This window comes from Camellia sinensis, chromosome 10 (genome assembly GCF_055761805.1).
Source record: "Camellia sinensis isolate YWXY chromosome 10, ASM5576180v1, whole genome shotgun sequence".
Classification (NCBI taxonomy): domain Eukaryota; kingdom Viridiplantae; phylum Streptophyta; class Magnoliopsida; order Ericales; family Theaceae; genus Camellia; species Camellia sinensis.
The window spans coordinates 89,184,372-89,200,405 of record NC_138970.1 but is presented as its reverse complement, the minus strand read 5'-3'; the positions used below and the strand labels follow the sequence as shown (position 1 = coordinate 89,200,405).

General features: G+C 35.2%; 1 protein-coding gene and 1 long non-coding RNA gene across 3 annotated transcripts; one reads left to right on the top strand and one right to left on the bottom strand.

The window, feature by feature from the left end:
- Window positions 1-2,471: 2,471 nt before the first annotated feature.
- LOC114281112 (serine/threonine-protein kinase KIPK2) lies at window positions 2,472-15,462 on the top strand. Of its 2 annotated transcripts, XM_028223561.2 has the most exons (4): window positions 2,472-2,622; window positions 4,139-6,314; window positions 13,355-14,219; window positions 14,884-15,462. In XM_028223561.2, exons 2-3 carry the CDS (start codon window positions 4,360-4,362, stop codon window positions 14,199-14,201), a joined length of 2,802 nt encoding a protein of 933 aa, XP_028079362.2. In that variant the 5' UTR covers window positions 2,472-2,622; window positions 4,139-4,359; the 3' UTR covers window positions 14,202-14,219; window positions 14,884-15,462. The 2 variants fall into 2 exon arrangements, with proteins under 2 accessions (XP_028079362.2, XP_028079354.2); XM_028223553.2 differs by lacking the exon at window positions 14,884-15,462 and having other exon boundaries at window positions 13,355-14,381.
- On the bottom strand, window positions 13,289-15,483 carry LOC145801200 (uncharacterized). The gene is made up of 2 exons (XR_014342300.1): window positions 15,185-15,483; window positions 13,289-15,101 (listed from the first exon to the last, which is right to left on the bottom strand). It is a non-coding gene; the product is annotated as an uncharacterized LOC145801200 (long non-coding RNA).
- Window positions 15,484-16,034: the final 551 nt, after the last annotated feature.

The window sequence follows — 16,034 nt, the reverse complement described above, 5'->3', positions numbered from 1 at the left end:
ATGTGAATTCTTTTTACATCATATGGTTATATTTGTTATTGTGTAACCCCTAATGTAAACATTCACATCAAGTACCTAACTGATGTAAACATTTACATGATCTGGTTATTGTTATTAGTTTTTTTTTTTTTTTTTTGGTCATTTGCTATTGTTTGGTAATAAGCTCCATATTTTCCCCATTCTATCAATGTTGGATTTGTTGGTCTTGTTAATTGTTGATAGTGATCAAATAATCAGAACCTCTCAATTTTTGATTATTTTCCTCCCTCTTTTGGTTCAATGTGAATTTCTACACAGACGATGTAAATATTTACATCATCTGGTTATCATTGTTGTTGAGTAACAATCTATGTGAATATTTACACCATGTATCTAACTTTGTCCATTGTTGTTTTATCATGTGAAATAATGTGTTTATGTGAACAATCATATTACCCACTATCTTTTGGTTTAATGTGCATTTGGAAAGAAATAATTAGAACCCTCAATTATTGTCCCCCCCTCTATTTGGTTCAATATGAATCAAATTATAATTTGTTACTGTGAATATTCATATTGGACATATATTACGTGAATGTTCACACCATGTACTTGACTTCTTGTTTATCCATAATTTTGTAATGTCTCCATGTAAATACTTGCATCGACTATTCACACCCACATTCACCATAATTATTTCACTATTCACATGACATATAGTTTGTCCTTGTTATCATTTACCATTTGCGACCATTAACAGTAAATTTGTTTTCAATTGAACAAACAGATGTTGCTTATAGATTTCATGGCAAAAGAAAAAGAGAACAGTTCCACGTTAAAGACGAACTTGAACAAATAGCTAGCCCTTCAAAAGGTGAACGTGAAAAAGGTTAACTACCGATCTAACATCATTGGGTTGGTAAAACTAATGACAAGCACCAAGTTCTCAAATCCTCAGTTGGATTGTTTGAAGGAAACGTCATTTTGGCAGTTGTTTGATGTGTTGTGGACCGGTAAAGTTGACCTCGACAAATGCATAAAGTTTAATGATATCATCGTATACGTGATAGGGATGTATAAGGCATCCAAAGACACATTTTACATTGGCAAGAAAAAGATGAATATGAATCTCACATTCTTTGCAATTTTGTCAACATTAGAATACATTTGACAAAAGAATCATAATTAATTATTTTGATTGTGCTTAATAAAATATAATGGTATGTTGCCATAATATTTGCTATTACAAAGTCAATGATAATATTCATATTGATTTATGTTGTTTGATAATTATGACGGTGTTTGGGAACTGTGACTACAAGCTATTTTAGCCTCAAAGTGTGAAAAAAGTTTTTAGCCTCCAAAGTAGCTGCCTAACCCATTGATTTAAAAAAAAAAAAGATGGCTGGGCCGCACAGATAACCTACACTGTCACCAACACAATGTAGGCTGAGCCTATGACTGCCTTCCTACAACAGTTAAATAACCATTTTGCCCTTGTAGATCAATTTTGAAAAAAATAAGGTTACGGGCAAATTTGTCATTTCAATCTTAAATATCATTTCAAACACATTTTTCAATACAACAATCAATCAAAAAATTTAACCCAACTTTCCAAACACAAATTAAAATAGCCTACTAAAATAGCCAAAAAGCCTCTAAAATAGCTACTTCCTAAACACCCACTATGTACACATAACTATTGGCTTAATGTTACTAAATTAATTTATTTGATGTTTTATTCGTGATATTGATATTTACATCAATAATCTATATTCCAGAATCATCTGAACATTCACATTCGTAAGTTTAAGTGTGAACATTCCCATCATATTTGTATTCAAAATGAAAATTGAGGCTTGTGTTTGTATAATTTGATACAATATTGATGTGAATCTTAACATTACCTTTATCACAATAGTAATGAACACAGTGAAAACGTATTCACCATTCAATATTATATGAGTGTGTGAATAATATTAATACCAATTGACAACACAATAACAAAATTTCATTTCAAATTAATGTAAATATAATGACAATCAACATCCAAATATATGATAACTACTAAAATATAATGACAGTCAATATAGAACCATTGTTTATTTTTGTGTGTAATAAATATCAATATTAAATATAAAAATATAAGAGTCTAAGAAATGGTGTAAATCAAAAAAAAAAAAAGACCTTATACAATAAAAATATAAATACATAAAATTAAGTGAATTATAAATTTCCTTTCATAAACTTCATGGATTAAAACACCCATAAATAGAATTTATCACTAAAAATCGCTACCCCATATTTGAACCTTATTTTAATATTTTTTTATTTACTTTTTAGTATTTTAAAAAAAATAAAAAATTTAGAACTAATCTTATCAATTCTAAAAATCAATTCGAATCCCAAATAGGCGCGACCGACAACCATCCGTGGGCCCCGGTGTCGACACGTACACGTACCTATACTGAAAAACGCACCGGGTATAGAGTGAGAAACACTGAAACATTCGTATCTCTCTCCCTCTGTTTCTCTCTCCATCAACCACTGTTCCTGAAACCCCAGCCTACGGTTTTCGAGTTCCATAGCCGACATTGCCTCAAATTCAAAAATAGATCACTGAATCTAAAGCTCTGTTTCGAGGTAACTTTTTCCTGTTTCTATTCTCACGTTACTTGCTTTATATCCTCCTTTTTTCTTTTTTTCTTTCTGATTTTTGTGCTATGTTTGAACTCGTGTCATTGCACTTTTGTTTGTTCAACTCTTTCGAAAATTATGTTCTTGATCTAATTTTGCTTTCTGTTTTAATATATATATATATATATATAAATGCTCAAGCGATTCCGTGGTTAGTGTATTTCCATTCGTGAATTCACTATTTTCGATTTTTTTTTTTTTTTTAATCCGAGTTGGTTGCACAGAAAATGTGGGACAAGGAAAAAAAGAAAATTGTTTGAATTTGGGTATTGAAAAGTGAAAATCTCGGTCTAGGTGCAGTGGGATCGGGGCTTTTGGATTCTTGGTTCTCATTTGATGAAAAATCTGAGCTGCCAATACTATAATATATGTTGTGTTTTCTACACTTTTTTCCTGAGCAACCAAATATGGGTTTCTGATTTTTATTTTTATTTTTTAATGGTTGATCTTGTAATTTGAACTTCTTAACTTGGGTTTGTTTTATTGGTTGGTCGATTTTTAGAAATCCATAATCATCATTTCTTGCCTTCAACAATGAATTGGAACTGAGTAGGATTTGCATCTGGGTTTCTTCTTCTCATTGTATGTCAATGTCATCCTACATCACAAAAGGAAGGATTTATAAAATGTTTCAAATTTATGTTCGTTTTTTGTGTGAATGCATATTTAGGCACCGTTTGGGAAGATGAGTTTGTGGCTTTTTTGGCTATTTTATCCACAAAAAACAAAATAGACTATTTTAACCACAACAAACAAAACATCACATCCAACCCATAATCATTAAATTATTCTCTCACAAAAAAAGCTAAAAAAGTCAAAAAGCCAAAAAACCCTTTCAAAACCAAGCTTTTTAGCCTAGACTAAAATAGCCAAAAAGCCAACCAACTTCCCAGGTTGCTCTATAGTTAATAAAATATGTATCATACTAATAACAAAATGCATATTTGAATAACTGTTGGAAATTTTATTTTTTATTTTTTATTTTTTATAGCAAAAGTGCAACTAGAATACTGTTACCTCACCCTGACTATTGGTAAATGTCAGATGGTAAAGGAACTATCCTTTGAATCATAATTTTTTCATTGGATGCAACTGAAGAACCAAAAAAAGATTGGCATTCTTATTCTATTCAACGTTTTCTTTCCTTTTGTCAGTTTATTACAAGACATAACCAGAGCCCCTAACATCAGTAATATTCATCGTTCATCCTTCTATGACAACTTTGGGCAAAAGCTCATTTTGGTATCAGGAACATATTAATTCAGTCTCTTAATATGCTATAGAGCAACCTCCTTGGCTTAAGAGATTCATGTTCTTGATGAATCAGAGAATTCAATATTGTGAATTTTCGTGAAATATGCTTCCTTGGCTTGGCATGATTTTCCTTTTAATTTTGTTATTGGGTGGTGGGTTTGAGAAGAGATGGTTTTCTCACATTATCTGCACTTCATTGACATTTCAGGATCTTGATGGTGCATGTCAAGTGATTGAAGGTCTTCAAAGGAGTTGATAAATTATGTAAGAATATTGCTTATGTGTGATCAAAGAAAGCTCTGGAATGCATCTGCTGCATTTATATCTAATTCTATACATCAAAATAAGTTTCTGAAAAAAGGAATAATTTGGATTTGATAAGGCTGTATTCGACCATTATGCCTTGAATCATCCCCCAGTAGCCAAGTGATGGGTTCATTTTCCGGCATATGTGAAATCGTAGAAGCAAAGGAAGAGCTGAATTCAGTTCAAAATTCCAATGGAATTCATCAAGCAATATCACAAGACAAAAGTCGAAAGTCTCCTTTTCTGAAATTGGGTTCTGATGATTCTCTAGAAGATGATATCAATAACCTTTTTAAGGCAATTAACATCAAAACTTCGTCCAAGGCTTTGAGTTTGTCAGACCAAGCAGTCACAGGCCCCACAAGGAAAAATGCATTAAAGAAACCAATTGGGGTGGGTTTGCCTCGCTCACCAGGATTTGGTTCCTTGGAACCAGTGTCGCTGAAGCAGGCACTAAGGGGGCTATGTATTTCCCAGGCATCAGAAATGGCTGCCATGAAACGGTTATCAAAGGCAGCATGTTCTCCTAGGGTCTCAGAAGCAGGTAAGATCGCAAGTTTGTACAGGTCCGTTGTAGTTGAAGCTGGTGAATCTAGTGGTTCTCTAAATGAAGTTAACAGGGGAGGGCTTGGAATATCTCTCATGCCAAAAGAAAGTACATCAAAATCCTCCGAAAAATTACGTCAGTACCTGTTAGCACCCAAGACGAAGTCATCCAACCAAAGTGCCCATTCTTCTCCAAGATTTGCAGGGTCTGCTCTAATGAAGAATGAAATTACACCTGTAACAAGAGAAGTTTGGAGTCAAACATCGAAGACAAAATCAGCACAGGACAAAAAACATGCAACAAGTCCTATATCTTGCCAAAATAGTGGTGATTACATACTAGTGCCCAGGATGAAAATGTCAAATCGAAGTGCCAATTCTTCTCCTCGGTTTGCTTTGGCAACAACAGATAACAGTACAAGGTCAACATTGAGAAAAAATGAGGTATCTACATCAACAAAAGTTTCAAGTTCAACACCATCAGAGCTGTTGCATGAGGAAAAGCATTTGGGGATTTCTTCTCTTTCTTGTCGTAGTACTGGTGGTACAGCAGAGCTAGGTAATATTCCTGCCTCAGTTAGGTTAGGGAACAAGGTCCCAGCAACAAAGTTAAGACAGAAAGGCAGGCTGCAGTCTTTACCTTCTTCATCTAATGCAATCAAGAGCAACAAGGGAAGCAAGTCAACAAGAAATGCTCCAGATTTGGCCAAGCCAGGCAAGAACAAACCGATTGTTAAGAATAATTTAAAGAAGGATTCAACTTCTGCTGGCTCCACTTCTAATACCAATAATGAAATTACTAGTCCCTTGGATCTTGCCAATGGCCAATTACTTTGCCAGAGATGCCATTGTACTTTGACCAACATGAGGAACGAGACCAATAGAGATCCTCCAGCGTCCAACTGTGCAAGTGTCTGTGCTGAGGTCAGCTCAAGTAATATGAACTCTGGTGCCAGTAAACCGGAGCTTGCTTCAAATAACTCTAGCAAAAGCAGAGCTATGGTTGAAAAACCTAACAAGAACTCAAAAACTGGGGAAAAGGGACATTTCTCTCAAAGTTCAAAAAGTAGCCTTGGAGAGTATAGTAGTAGCACTAGCATCAGTGAGGAGAGCAACCTAACTGGGTCTAGTTGTGGCAACAGACCTCACATGTCAAAGGACTTGAGGTGGGAAGCCATCCATCACGTTAGGAAACATGATGGATTCATAGGTTTGAGACATTTCAATCTGTTAAAGAAGCTTGGTTTTGGAGATATTGGCACAGTATATCTCGCTGAACTAATTGGAACGAACTGCTTATTTGCCATAAAGGTCATGGACAATGAGTTTTTGGCTAGGAGAAAGAAGATGTCAAGGGCCCAAACTGAAAGAGAAATACTGAGAATTCTGGATCATCCTTTTCTCCCAACGCTATTTGTACAGTTTACATCAGATAACTTATCATGCTTAGTTATGGAGTACTGTCCAGGTGGAGATCTGCACGTCCTCCGGCAGAAGCAGCCTGGAAGATATTTTCATGAACAAACGGCAAGGTAAAAGAATTAATTGAAAGATCCATTTTGGCAGTTTTTTGCTATCTTTTTCAGCTTATGTACAATTGAAAAACATATTTGAAAAAGAAATAGAAAGGAAAAAGATAGAGAAAACAAACCTAATTAGGAATTCATCTTGGACGCACATATTCAACATTAGCTGATTTTGTCTATTAACTCCTGAATTGATCATGCACGGGAAATAAAGATTCATACACTAAAGGGTTGAAACTATAATTATATCTAAAGAGAAAATAATATGTTAAAAGTGCCATTAATAGAGTTACAAAATTTTACTTTATTCCTTCTTTCAAAGCTATAAAATTATTTTATTTAGAATGACAGATAAGACTTTATTAAAACAATGTGTTGCAATGTTGAAGGGTATCTGTCAATGTATATATAGGTTTTATCTAACCTTCATAAACTGTGTGCTCCCATACAGTAGCTCTATCTCTCTCCCTGATTGAAGCTCCTATAGTTCAGTTAATTTTGGTTGATTTCATAATTAGTCATTTTTTTATAAATCTCCAATCAATCATTTTAAGAGTACATATTTTTTATTCAAGATAATTGAATTTGATGGTCCTATTCTTTTATATTTAGTTAGAATGTATAGTATGAGAATTAGGGTTAGGGCAAGAGGAGAGGAAGAAGAGAGACTTAAACGAATAGGTTTAGATTGTCTGACTAACCTACACCTTTACCTCATATTTATATGAAAACAAATAAAGGATGCAAACGACAAGAGTACCTTATCAGTAAAAACAAAACATAACATGGCATATCAACTAAGACTATTTATGAGGCTGTTGCCACATTGTCTGTCAAATTTTGAAGATCTAAAGTCGTAATTTCCCACAATGAGGACATGGTTGAAGGTCATCAAATTTGGAAACTGGCTGGCAACTGTTTGTTTTAGTCACCAAAAATGAAGCTTTGGACACGTGTTGGGTCTGTTAGGTGCATTGTGACGTTGAAAATCTACTAGAGCTTTGTTATCATGAGCCCATGAGGGCTTTGTCCTTTCTCAAACTAAAAGGTTGACATAAACACCACAAATTGTTTGTTAAATCAAACAAACATACAGGGGCTCAATGTTAAAAAGGACAAGCTTTTGAAAGTAGTAATCTAATGAGTGCATGGATCAAATCTCATGTCATTCATGAAAATGATCAGTTAAGTTGTTTCTGGTAAACAACCACCATACTCTTTTCACTTGGCAAAATCACTATTATTGATGCCTCTACCACCACCATGTCCATTGCAACACCAGTCTACCACCACTCCACCCTTGGTAGGTAAACTGTCCATCCTCTATCCATACCACTAAACCATTCATTAATAACTCTGCAATCCGCAATCAGCTAGTAATAAATGTTGAGGTGGGAGAGGGGTGTATACCAGTTGTGTAGATGTATAAAGAGAGGAAATAAATTGAATAAACACTCATTTTATTCAAACTCAAACAAATTATACAAAACAAAGTTATCTCTCTGTTAACTCTCAAACTCTCTACTCTCTAGAAATCTCTCACTCTTGGAGATGTTATTTTTCTCCCACTCTATCTAAAACAATCTCACAACTCTTTATTTATAGACTCCACAATCATGTACAAACCGTGTGTGCACAATGTTTCTTCATCCTTAAGCTTTTGACCATGGCAACCTTATGGAAGCTTTCTCTTTGTTCTCTCATCTTCTAGTAACTTCAAGTCTTCATCAACTTGGACTCTTCTCCTTTATTCTTTAATCTTCTGGTAGTTTCTTCTTCAAACTCAAATTGAGTTTGCACTTCCAATATCCCCCTCAAACTCAATTTGTTGGATTCTGTACACGATGCCTCATATCTGCTGACCTCTTCACGGTCTTTGTAATCATTCCTCTATTGACTTCTATCTCTTTTTGAACAACCTCTTGTTGTTCGGTGCTGTCAACCTCCTGTTGATGTCTTCTCTCTTGCCCATGACCTCTTCCTTGCAGTACATGTCCTTTGTCAAGATCTCTTCCTCGCAATATGTCCTATTTTAGGACCTTTTCCATGTGGAACAACCGTCTATTGTCCTCTCTTGTCAATCCTTTGTTGATGTATGTCTCTTAGAACAACCACCTGTTGTTCTTTGTCTCTAGAAACAACCATCTGTTGTTTATCTTGCGGAACAACCACATGTTGTCCATTTCTGTCAACTGTCTGTTGACTCATCTCTCTTCAATGTCTTAGAGCAACCACATCTTTGCTTGTCTCATCTACGATATCTAGGACGTCTTTTATCACCTTTCTGTGATGTCTTCTTTGTTGTATTCTTCGAATCCCGCTTTGAAGAATATTTTTCTTACTTTATCTCTTACCTTTTTGTGATGCCTAATTTGTTGTAATCTTTGACTCCCGCTTCGAAGAATATTTTTCTTACTTCATCTCTTCAAATAAAATTTGCAAATTTTTGATATGGAATTTGCAACATATGACCATACAGATGTGTCCAGAATGCTCCAAATAGTTGAAAAATACTATTGGATCATCAAAATCGGACCTCATATGGCTCAAATCTAGCCAAAACAACCTGGACGGTTCAAATTGACGATTGCAACTTAACTACGAAACACTGGATAATTTCTTTTATTTTGTTGCCACTCTGGTTCGTCTTCTTCGGCACGCCTTTTTTCCGACAAACTTTGATTCGGCAATTGTGGCTTCGTTTTAGCTCTGATTTCAACGCGATTTTTTGCGTTAGAATCCTCTTGATGAGTGCTTCAATCTTCTATACTCAAAAATGGATTTCAAAAACTTCGAAAAGTTTTGTTTCCGGATGTCGCGTTTATCGACGAACTTCAGATACTTCTTGGCTCTTCTGGTTAATGGTTCTGGACTCCTCTAATCGACACGAACCCTCTTGTATATTCAGAAATTGATTTCGACACCTTCGAAAGCTAGGAAAATTTGAAAACTCTCTGTTTCTCCTCTGTTTCTTCGAAATTTTGGCCCAAACTGGCTCTTCTAGTCTGATACCACTGTTGAGGTAAGAGAGGGGTGTATACTTGTTGTGTAGATATACAAAGAGAGGAACTAAATTGAATATACACTCCTTTTATTCAAACTCAAACAAATTATACAAAACAGAGCTCTCTCTCTGTTAACTCTTAAACGCTCTACTCTTTAGAAATCTCCCACCCTTTGTTCTCTCATCTTCTAGCAACTTCAGGTCTTCATCAACTTGGACTCTTCTTCTTTATTCTTTAATCTTCTGGCAGCTTCTTCTTCAAACTCAAATTGAGTTTGTACTTCCAACAATAAACCACTATATGAGTTAAACCATTGTCACTATGGATATCTCTGATCTCTTCACATGAGTTGCACATATGGCCTATTAAGTTTGTGTGCTTATCAGATTAAAGATTAACATCTGGCCCACTCGTGTCCATACTTTATGAAGACACTTGTCTAAGTGACTTACTTAGGAAAGAAGACTTGTCCCACCAGGGAATCTATGATGGCTGGAATGATGCTCAAACTATGCGATCCGGACGACTTGTTTAACTATAACTCACCACAGCGTGTTTATACTGTGGGATCTCCATGCCTGCAGTAGGATTAACTGCGCTAGTCTATAAAGCACGGACACGTCTCTGGAGGCAGCGTATGGGTGTCGGACACGTGTCGGACACGGACACGCGTCGGACACGCGGTAGACACATGTCCAACACTCGACCTAACGTGTCCCTGTTTTTTTTTTGAATTTTTGCAGGCGAACACTCTTTCAGACACGTTTGACACGTCGTGGACACGTTGGAAACAGAAATAAACCCTAACCAGGAGACAGAGAAACCCTAACCATTGAAGATAGAGAGATAGAGAGAGAGAGAGAAAGAGAAAGAGAGAAAGAGGAAGAACCTGTTGAAGCCTAGATCGAGGCCTCTTCGTCTCTGATCGAGGTATTGCTTTCGCGTCTCTGTTCGTCTCCTCTCTCTCTGTGTTCGTCTCTCATCGTCATCTCCTCTCTCTCTGTTCTCGCCTCTCGCTCTCTGATCATCGTCTCTGATCGAGTCCTCTTCCTCTCGTCTCCCATCTCCTCGCTCTCTGTTCTCGCCTCTTCCTCTCTCCCATTTTTTTTGTTTGACTCTCTTCACTTTTTCTCCCCTCTTCCTTTATTACCGTCACTCCCTCTTTTATTCTTTTTTCTTTTTTATACCTTTTTTTTTTGTAAATAAATAATATAAATAAATACAAATAATATATTTATTTTTTAATTTTACATATAATAAATAAAATAAATGAATAAAAATAGTATATATTTTTTAATTTCACATATAATAAATAAATAAAAATAAATAAATATAGTATATATTTTTTAATTTTACATATAATATATATAAAAAATTATATATATTAAACGTGGCCCTAGCGTGTCGTGTCTCCTAGTTTTTAAAAATTTGCGTTTTTACGTGTCTGTGTCGTGTCCCGTGTCCGTGTCCGTGCTACATAGGCGCTGGTCTTTCAATACCTAAGTTGAAAAGGTATGAAGGACTATGGTATGCTGTGCTCTTCAGCATAATGCTGCAAAACTCTGGAATCACGTGGCTTGGTGGCTAGAGACAAAGGTGTCGCTTGTTATGTTGCGGGAGACATTGCCTTTGGCCAGTCCATTTGAGAGAGACCACAGCATGAAGTTTCTTGTTTCAATGCTAGGAGTAAATCCTAACAGATTGATATGCACTGATACATTAGTTGACATATGCTAACAGAATTCCAGAATAAATAAATCCGTTACGGACATAATTAAGAGGTAATCTAAGCTCCAAAGTCTTGCATTTAAAGGGAGAAAAGCCAAAAAAAACAAGTTCTCATTTGGAAAGAATGACTTGTAAGTTCAAGAGAGGGAAGTTGAATTTACTTCTTTTTATAGCTTTCCAATCTCTAAGTACAGGACTTTAGATTTGATTTTGGGATATGTCTTTCAATTTAGGATTTTTCTGCGAACTGGAGGCGAAGTAATTTCACAGATTAATGCTGCTAGCCAATTCTCTAAACACCCACCCCCCCCCCCCCCCTCTCTCTCTCTAATAGTTAGACTTGACTTTATGGGTTCCTAGAATACCTGGTTGAGAGCAAGTCTGATCCAATTGATCTCAATGATTTTATTAACGGAAAATTGCTTTCATAAAAAAAGGTCTCTCACCCGAACATTCCGTTTTTCCTTGACATTTGTGACCTGTGGTTCTACTTCTTAATAACCCTTTTGACCTCTGGTCAAGTATTACCTACAGTTAACCCCATCATAAGCTCATCAAATGTGTTCACCATCAGTTTCAAATGTTGTATTGATGCTCATTACCAGTTTCAAATGTTTCCTTGTTTTTTAAATTAGCTTCCTAACTTGAAATGATAGGAACATCTAACATGAGATACGCCCAAATGGCCATAGAGTGGACTCTGTTATTAAATTTAAGGATGAATTACACTATTAGTCCTTGTAGTTTCAATTTGAACCTTACCCTTGCAATTTTGTTGCATTGTGGTCTCTCCATTATGTGTCGTTAACGTTTTAAACAGAAAAAGACCACCTGCAAAACTAGAAGGACCAAAGTGCAATTCAAAAGAAACTATAGGGACTACTGTTGTAATGAATAAATTACACCAGAGGTCCCTATAGTTTCTTTTGAATACCGCTTTGGTCCCTTTAATTTTGAACGTAATCTTTTTCCATTCAAAATTCTAACAGTAAATGATAGAAGGACCACATTGCGATAAAACTAAAAGTGTAAGGTTCAAATTGTTTAAATTGAAACCACAAGAACCAAAGTAAAACTTTGCTCAGGTTACCCTAAATTTAATTGATGAAAGGGGTTGGTTAAGATTAGAAAAAGGGTAAATTTCACAAATGGTCTCTAAAGTATAGCACCTATTTCATTTTGGTCCCTAATCTTTAATTTATATCAATTGTATCCTTGAACTTCACACATTAATTCAATGTAGTCCTTCCCCTAATTGTTGTCTAAAACACATACGAAAAATGCTTACATCTGTCTCACACCAAGTATTTGAAGGGTGTTAGGAGAAATCTATCTCATTTCCCGCCTAAATGAACTGTGAAACGTTGTGAAAGGCACTCCAGGCCTTTCATAGTGTGTCTGGTTCTTTAATTGATAGTATTTTGCATAAGTAGATGTGTTAAAATGTCCTTACTGCATTTCGATACTTGATGTAAGGCTGATGCAAGCATTTTTCATATGTTTTTTAGACGACAATTAGTGGGAGTGACTATGTTGAATTAATGTGTAAAGTTTAAGAATGCAATTGATACAAATTAAAAATTAGGGACTAAAATGAAATAGATGCTATACTTTTGGGACCATTTGTGCAATCTACCCTTAAAAAAAGGATCCTCTTAGACAGGAGAAGCTTATGAGAGATGGACTTTCTAGATCTATAATTAGCACTGATTTATTTTTATTTTTGTAAAGGGCCATCATGGATGTTGAATTCATGGCTCAATCAAACCGAGGCCTATATATGATTATTCCTAGCTTCTTTTTACTTCTGGTTATGAAGTACAACTATTTGGCTATTTTTTGGTGGTGTTCATTGATTGCATGACCTAGGTTCATGTACAGAAATTCTAGCCGTGAAATCTTTGACAGTTGTCTTTTTAGTAATTTGCATTGCATTAAACCATTTTTAGTATTTATAATTTGTTGTATCAATCTTATTTTGTGTAATCTTATTCAAATTTAATAATCAAATAGATGGGTTCAAAGTGGTCAATGGTTACTCAGTTTTAATTATCTCTAAAACAAAAACAAATCTGATCAAACTATTACAGATAACCATTACATGCTCAAGCATAGCATTTAAACTTCTGCCCTGAAATCAATTTTGTCCCCCTTTCTCCAACACAAATGATCTCTTCATTCTTGTTTCATAATTAAAATAGGTGATGGGATCTAAATCTAAATAAATTTAAGCATTCATAGGAATTCTTTTCTTTTCATTTGTTTTGCTTATTGATTAATCTTTAAACTGATTAATCCACATTGCATTTTCAGGTTTTATGTAGCAGAAGTCCTCCTTGCTTTGGAGTATTTGCATATGCTTGGAGTTATCTATCGCGATTTGAAACCAGAAAACATTCTGGTCCGAGAAGATGGTCACATCATGCTTACAGATTTTGACCTGTCGCTTAGGTGCACTGTAAGCCCAACGCTTCTGAAATCATCTTCATTGAGTATGGATCCCCCAAAGATGTCAGGTCCATGCACAGGGTCCAGCTGCATCGATCCTTTCTGCATGGAACCATCCTATCAAGTTGCATGCTTCAGCCCTAGGCTTTTACCTGCCGCTGCAAAAGCAAGGAAAGTAAAAGCCGAACATGCAGCCAAGGTCAGATCATTGCCACAGCTTGTGGCTGAGCCGACAGATGCTCGATCTAACTCCTTTGTTGGGACCCATGAGTACTTGGCTCCTGAGATCATCAAAGGAGAGGGTCATGGGAGTGCTGTTGATTGGTGGACGTTTGGTATCTTTCTTTATGAGCTTTTATATGGTAGAACACCCTTTAAAGGTTCTGGGAACGAAGAGACGTTAGCTAATGTGGTGTTGCAGACACTCATGTTTCCAGAAAGCCCACTGGTTAGTTTCCAGGCTAGGGATCTCATCCAAGGGCTGTTAGTAAAGGAGCCAGAGAATCGGTTGGGATCAGAGAGAGGGGCAGCTGAGATCAAGCAACACCCCTTCTTTGATGGCTTGAATTGGGCGCTGATACGTTGTGCCATTCCACCTCAACTGCCTGATTTCTGTGATGTTGGAATTGTAAATGTGGCATCTCAGGAGATGTGGGGGAAGTATCTGGAGTGTGGGGCTGCAGGGGAGCACCTAGAATTCGATTTGTTCTAGGAAAAAAGTCTACTTCAGGTATTTACCTTCATATCCTCCCTTCTTGTAAGTTGTAACTGATATTTAGCCTATAATGTAAATTTGGTATGAAGAATGTTGTGGGAGGGCTGTTGTGTACGATATCTGAAAATTACATTGGTCGCTATGACCTTAATAAAATGTACTGAAAGATTGGTCCAATGGTGAGAGGTGACTGTTTAAACATGGGTTCGAGCTTGTCTGTTGCGTTGTGTTTTAAGTCAAATTTATAAGCTCATGAGAACTGGATTTTGTAATTTGGATATATCCTTTGTCCTGGAAGAAGAAACTGTAGGAATGGATATTCCATTTTTGAATTATTGTATATATGAATGAGTAACTGTAGATTCTGTTTGGATAAATGGATTTGAAATGAGAATATTTGAGGTTTAACTTCATGAAAATATAGGAGATTGGCTATTATTATAGATAGAGAAACTAAAGGTGAAAATAGAGTAGAGTTCGAAGAGAAATATTTTAATATTATCTTTGTTCATCAATAATCTTTAAGATGAAGGATTTCGAATAACTACTTTTTCATTGTTATTTCAAATTCATCATAATTTATCATGTTAAAATTCTCAAATCAATCTTGAAATCCATAGTTCAAGTATGATATCTAAATTCAAATTATTCCTTTTTTTTAATTAATTTTTTTTTTTAGGTACGAAGCTGATCATATATTAGATAGTAAAGGTTTTAGGGTAAGAAATACTCCTAGCATCATCATACAATTGGGATGCAGTACAAGAAGGAAAAGCGATAAAAAAATGCAGTCCCTCCATGGCAACACTGCCTTGATTTGCTAATATATCCGCGCACTTGTTGGTTTCTCGGTAGATATGCTCAACAGCCGCTACCTCCAGTTGACTCATAAGGTACCTGAAATCAGAGATAAGATTGCTAAGATGATGATTTTCGGATGAGTTTTGCATGATAGTAATTATTTGAGCATCAGTTTCTACTTGAATTCCTTTAAGATCCAGCTCCGAGGCCAATCGCCATCCCGTAGAGCCCAAAATTTTGCTTCTACAGCCGATGCAGTCCCAATATTCCTGAAAAAGCATTTGATCCAGTTTTGTTTTCTTTTAACTAGTTTGGAGAATAAAATGAAAAAATTAGTTTAAAAGACTCATAATTTTCTTTTTTCAAGAAAATTATATAATTCTGTTTTCTCTTTTTTCAAGAAAAAAATAATTTTTGAAAATTTTAAATATATTTTTGTTTGTTTATTTTGATCAAACTTGTTTCTATTCACCCACCCAAAAGAAACTTGTTTCTATTCTTTGAATTTTTATTTTATTTTTATTTTTTTGTTGAAGACATCGGGGTATGCCCAATGGTCTAATAGTTACACCTTAGAGTATAGTGAATGGAAGGTCAAGGGTTCAAGTTGATAGAGCAACGGCGGCCCTTTAGTTGTAATCTAACTATACTGACTTATTTTTATAAGGCCTTACTTTTTTCCAAGAGAGTCACGCCAGCATGTATTTTCTTAATTAAATATAGAATTTTACACAAACTCAAATTTAATTTAAATTATACTAATTTTACCTATTTTATATGGACTCTATTTGACAAATAATTTTTTTTATATATTTTTCATGATAAATTGAGATAATCTACAAACTCAATATCAATTTTGCGTTTCCCGTTTTTATTCTTATTTCTTTCAAGGGTATTAGGATTTTTTTTTAATGCTAAATTTCCTTTCTTTTTTCTTTTATTTTTCCGTGCATTATTCTGTATCCAATACCAATTTTGTATTATGGATTTATCGTTTAAATTATATAGTAATTCTATATATGAAATTAT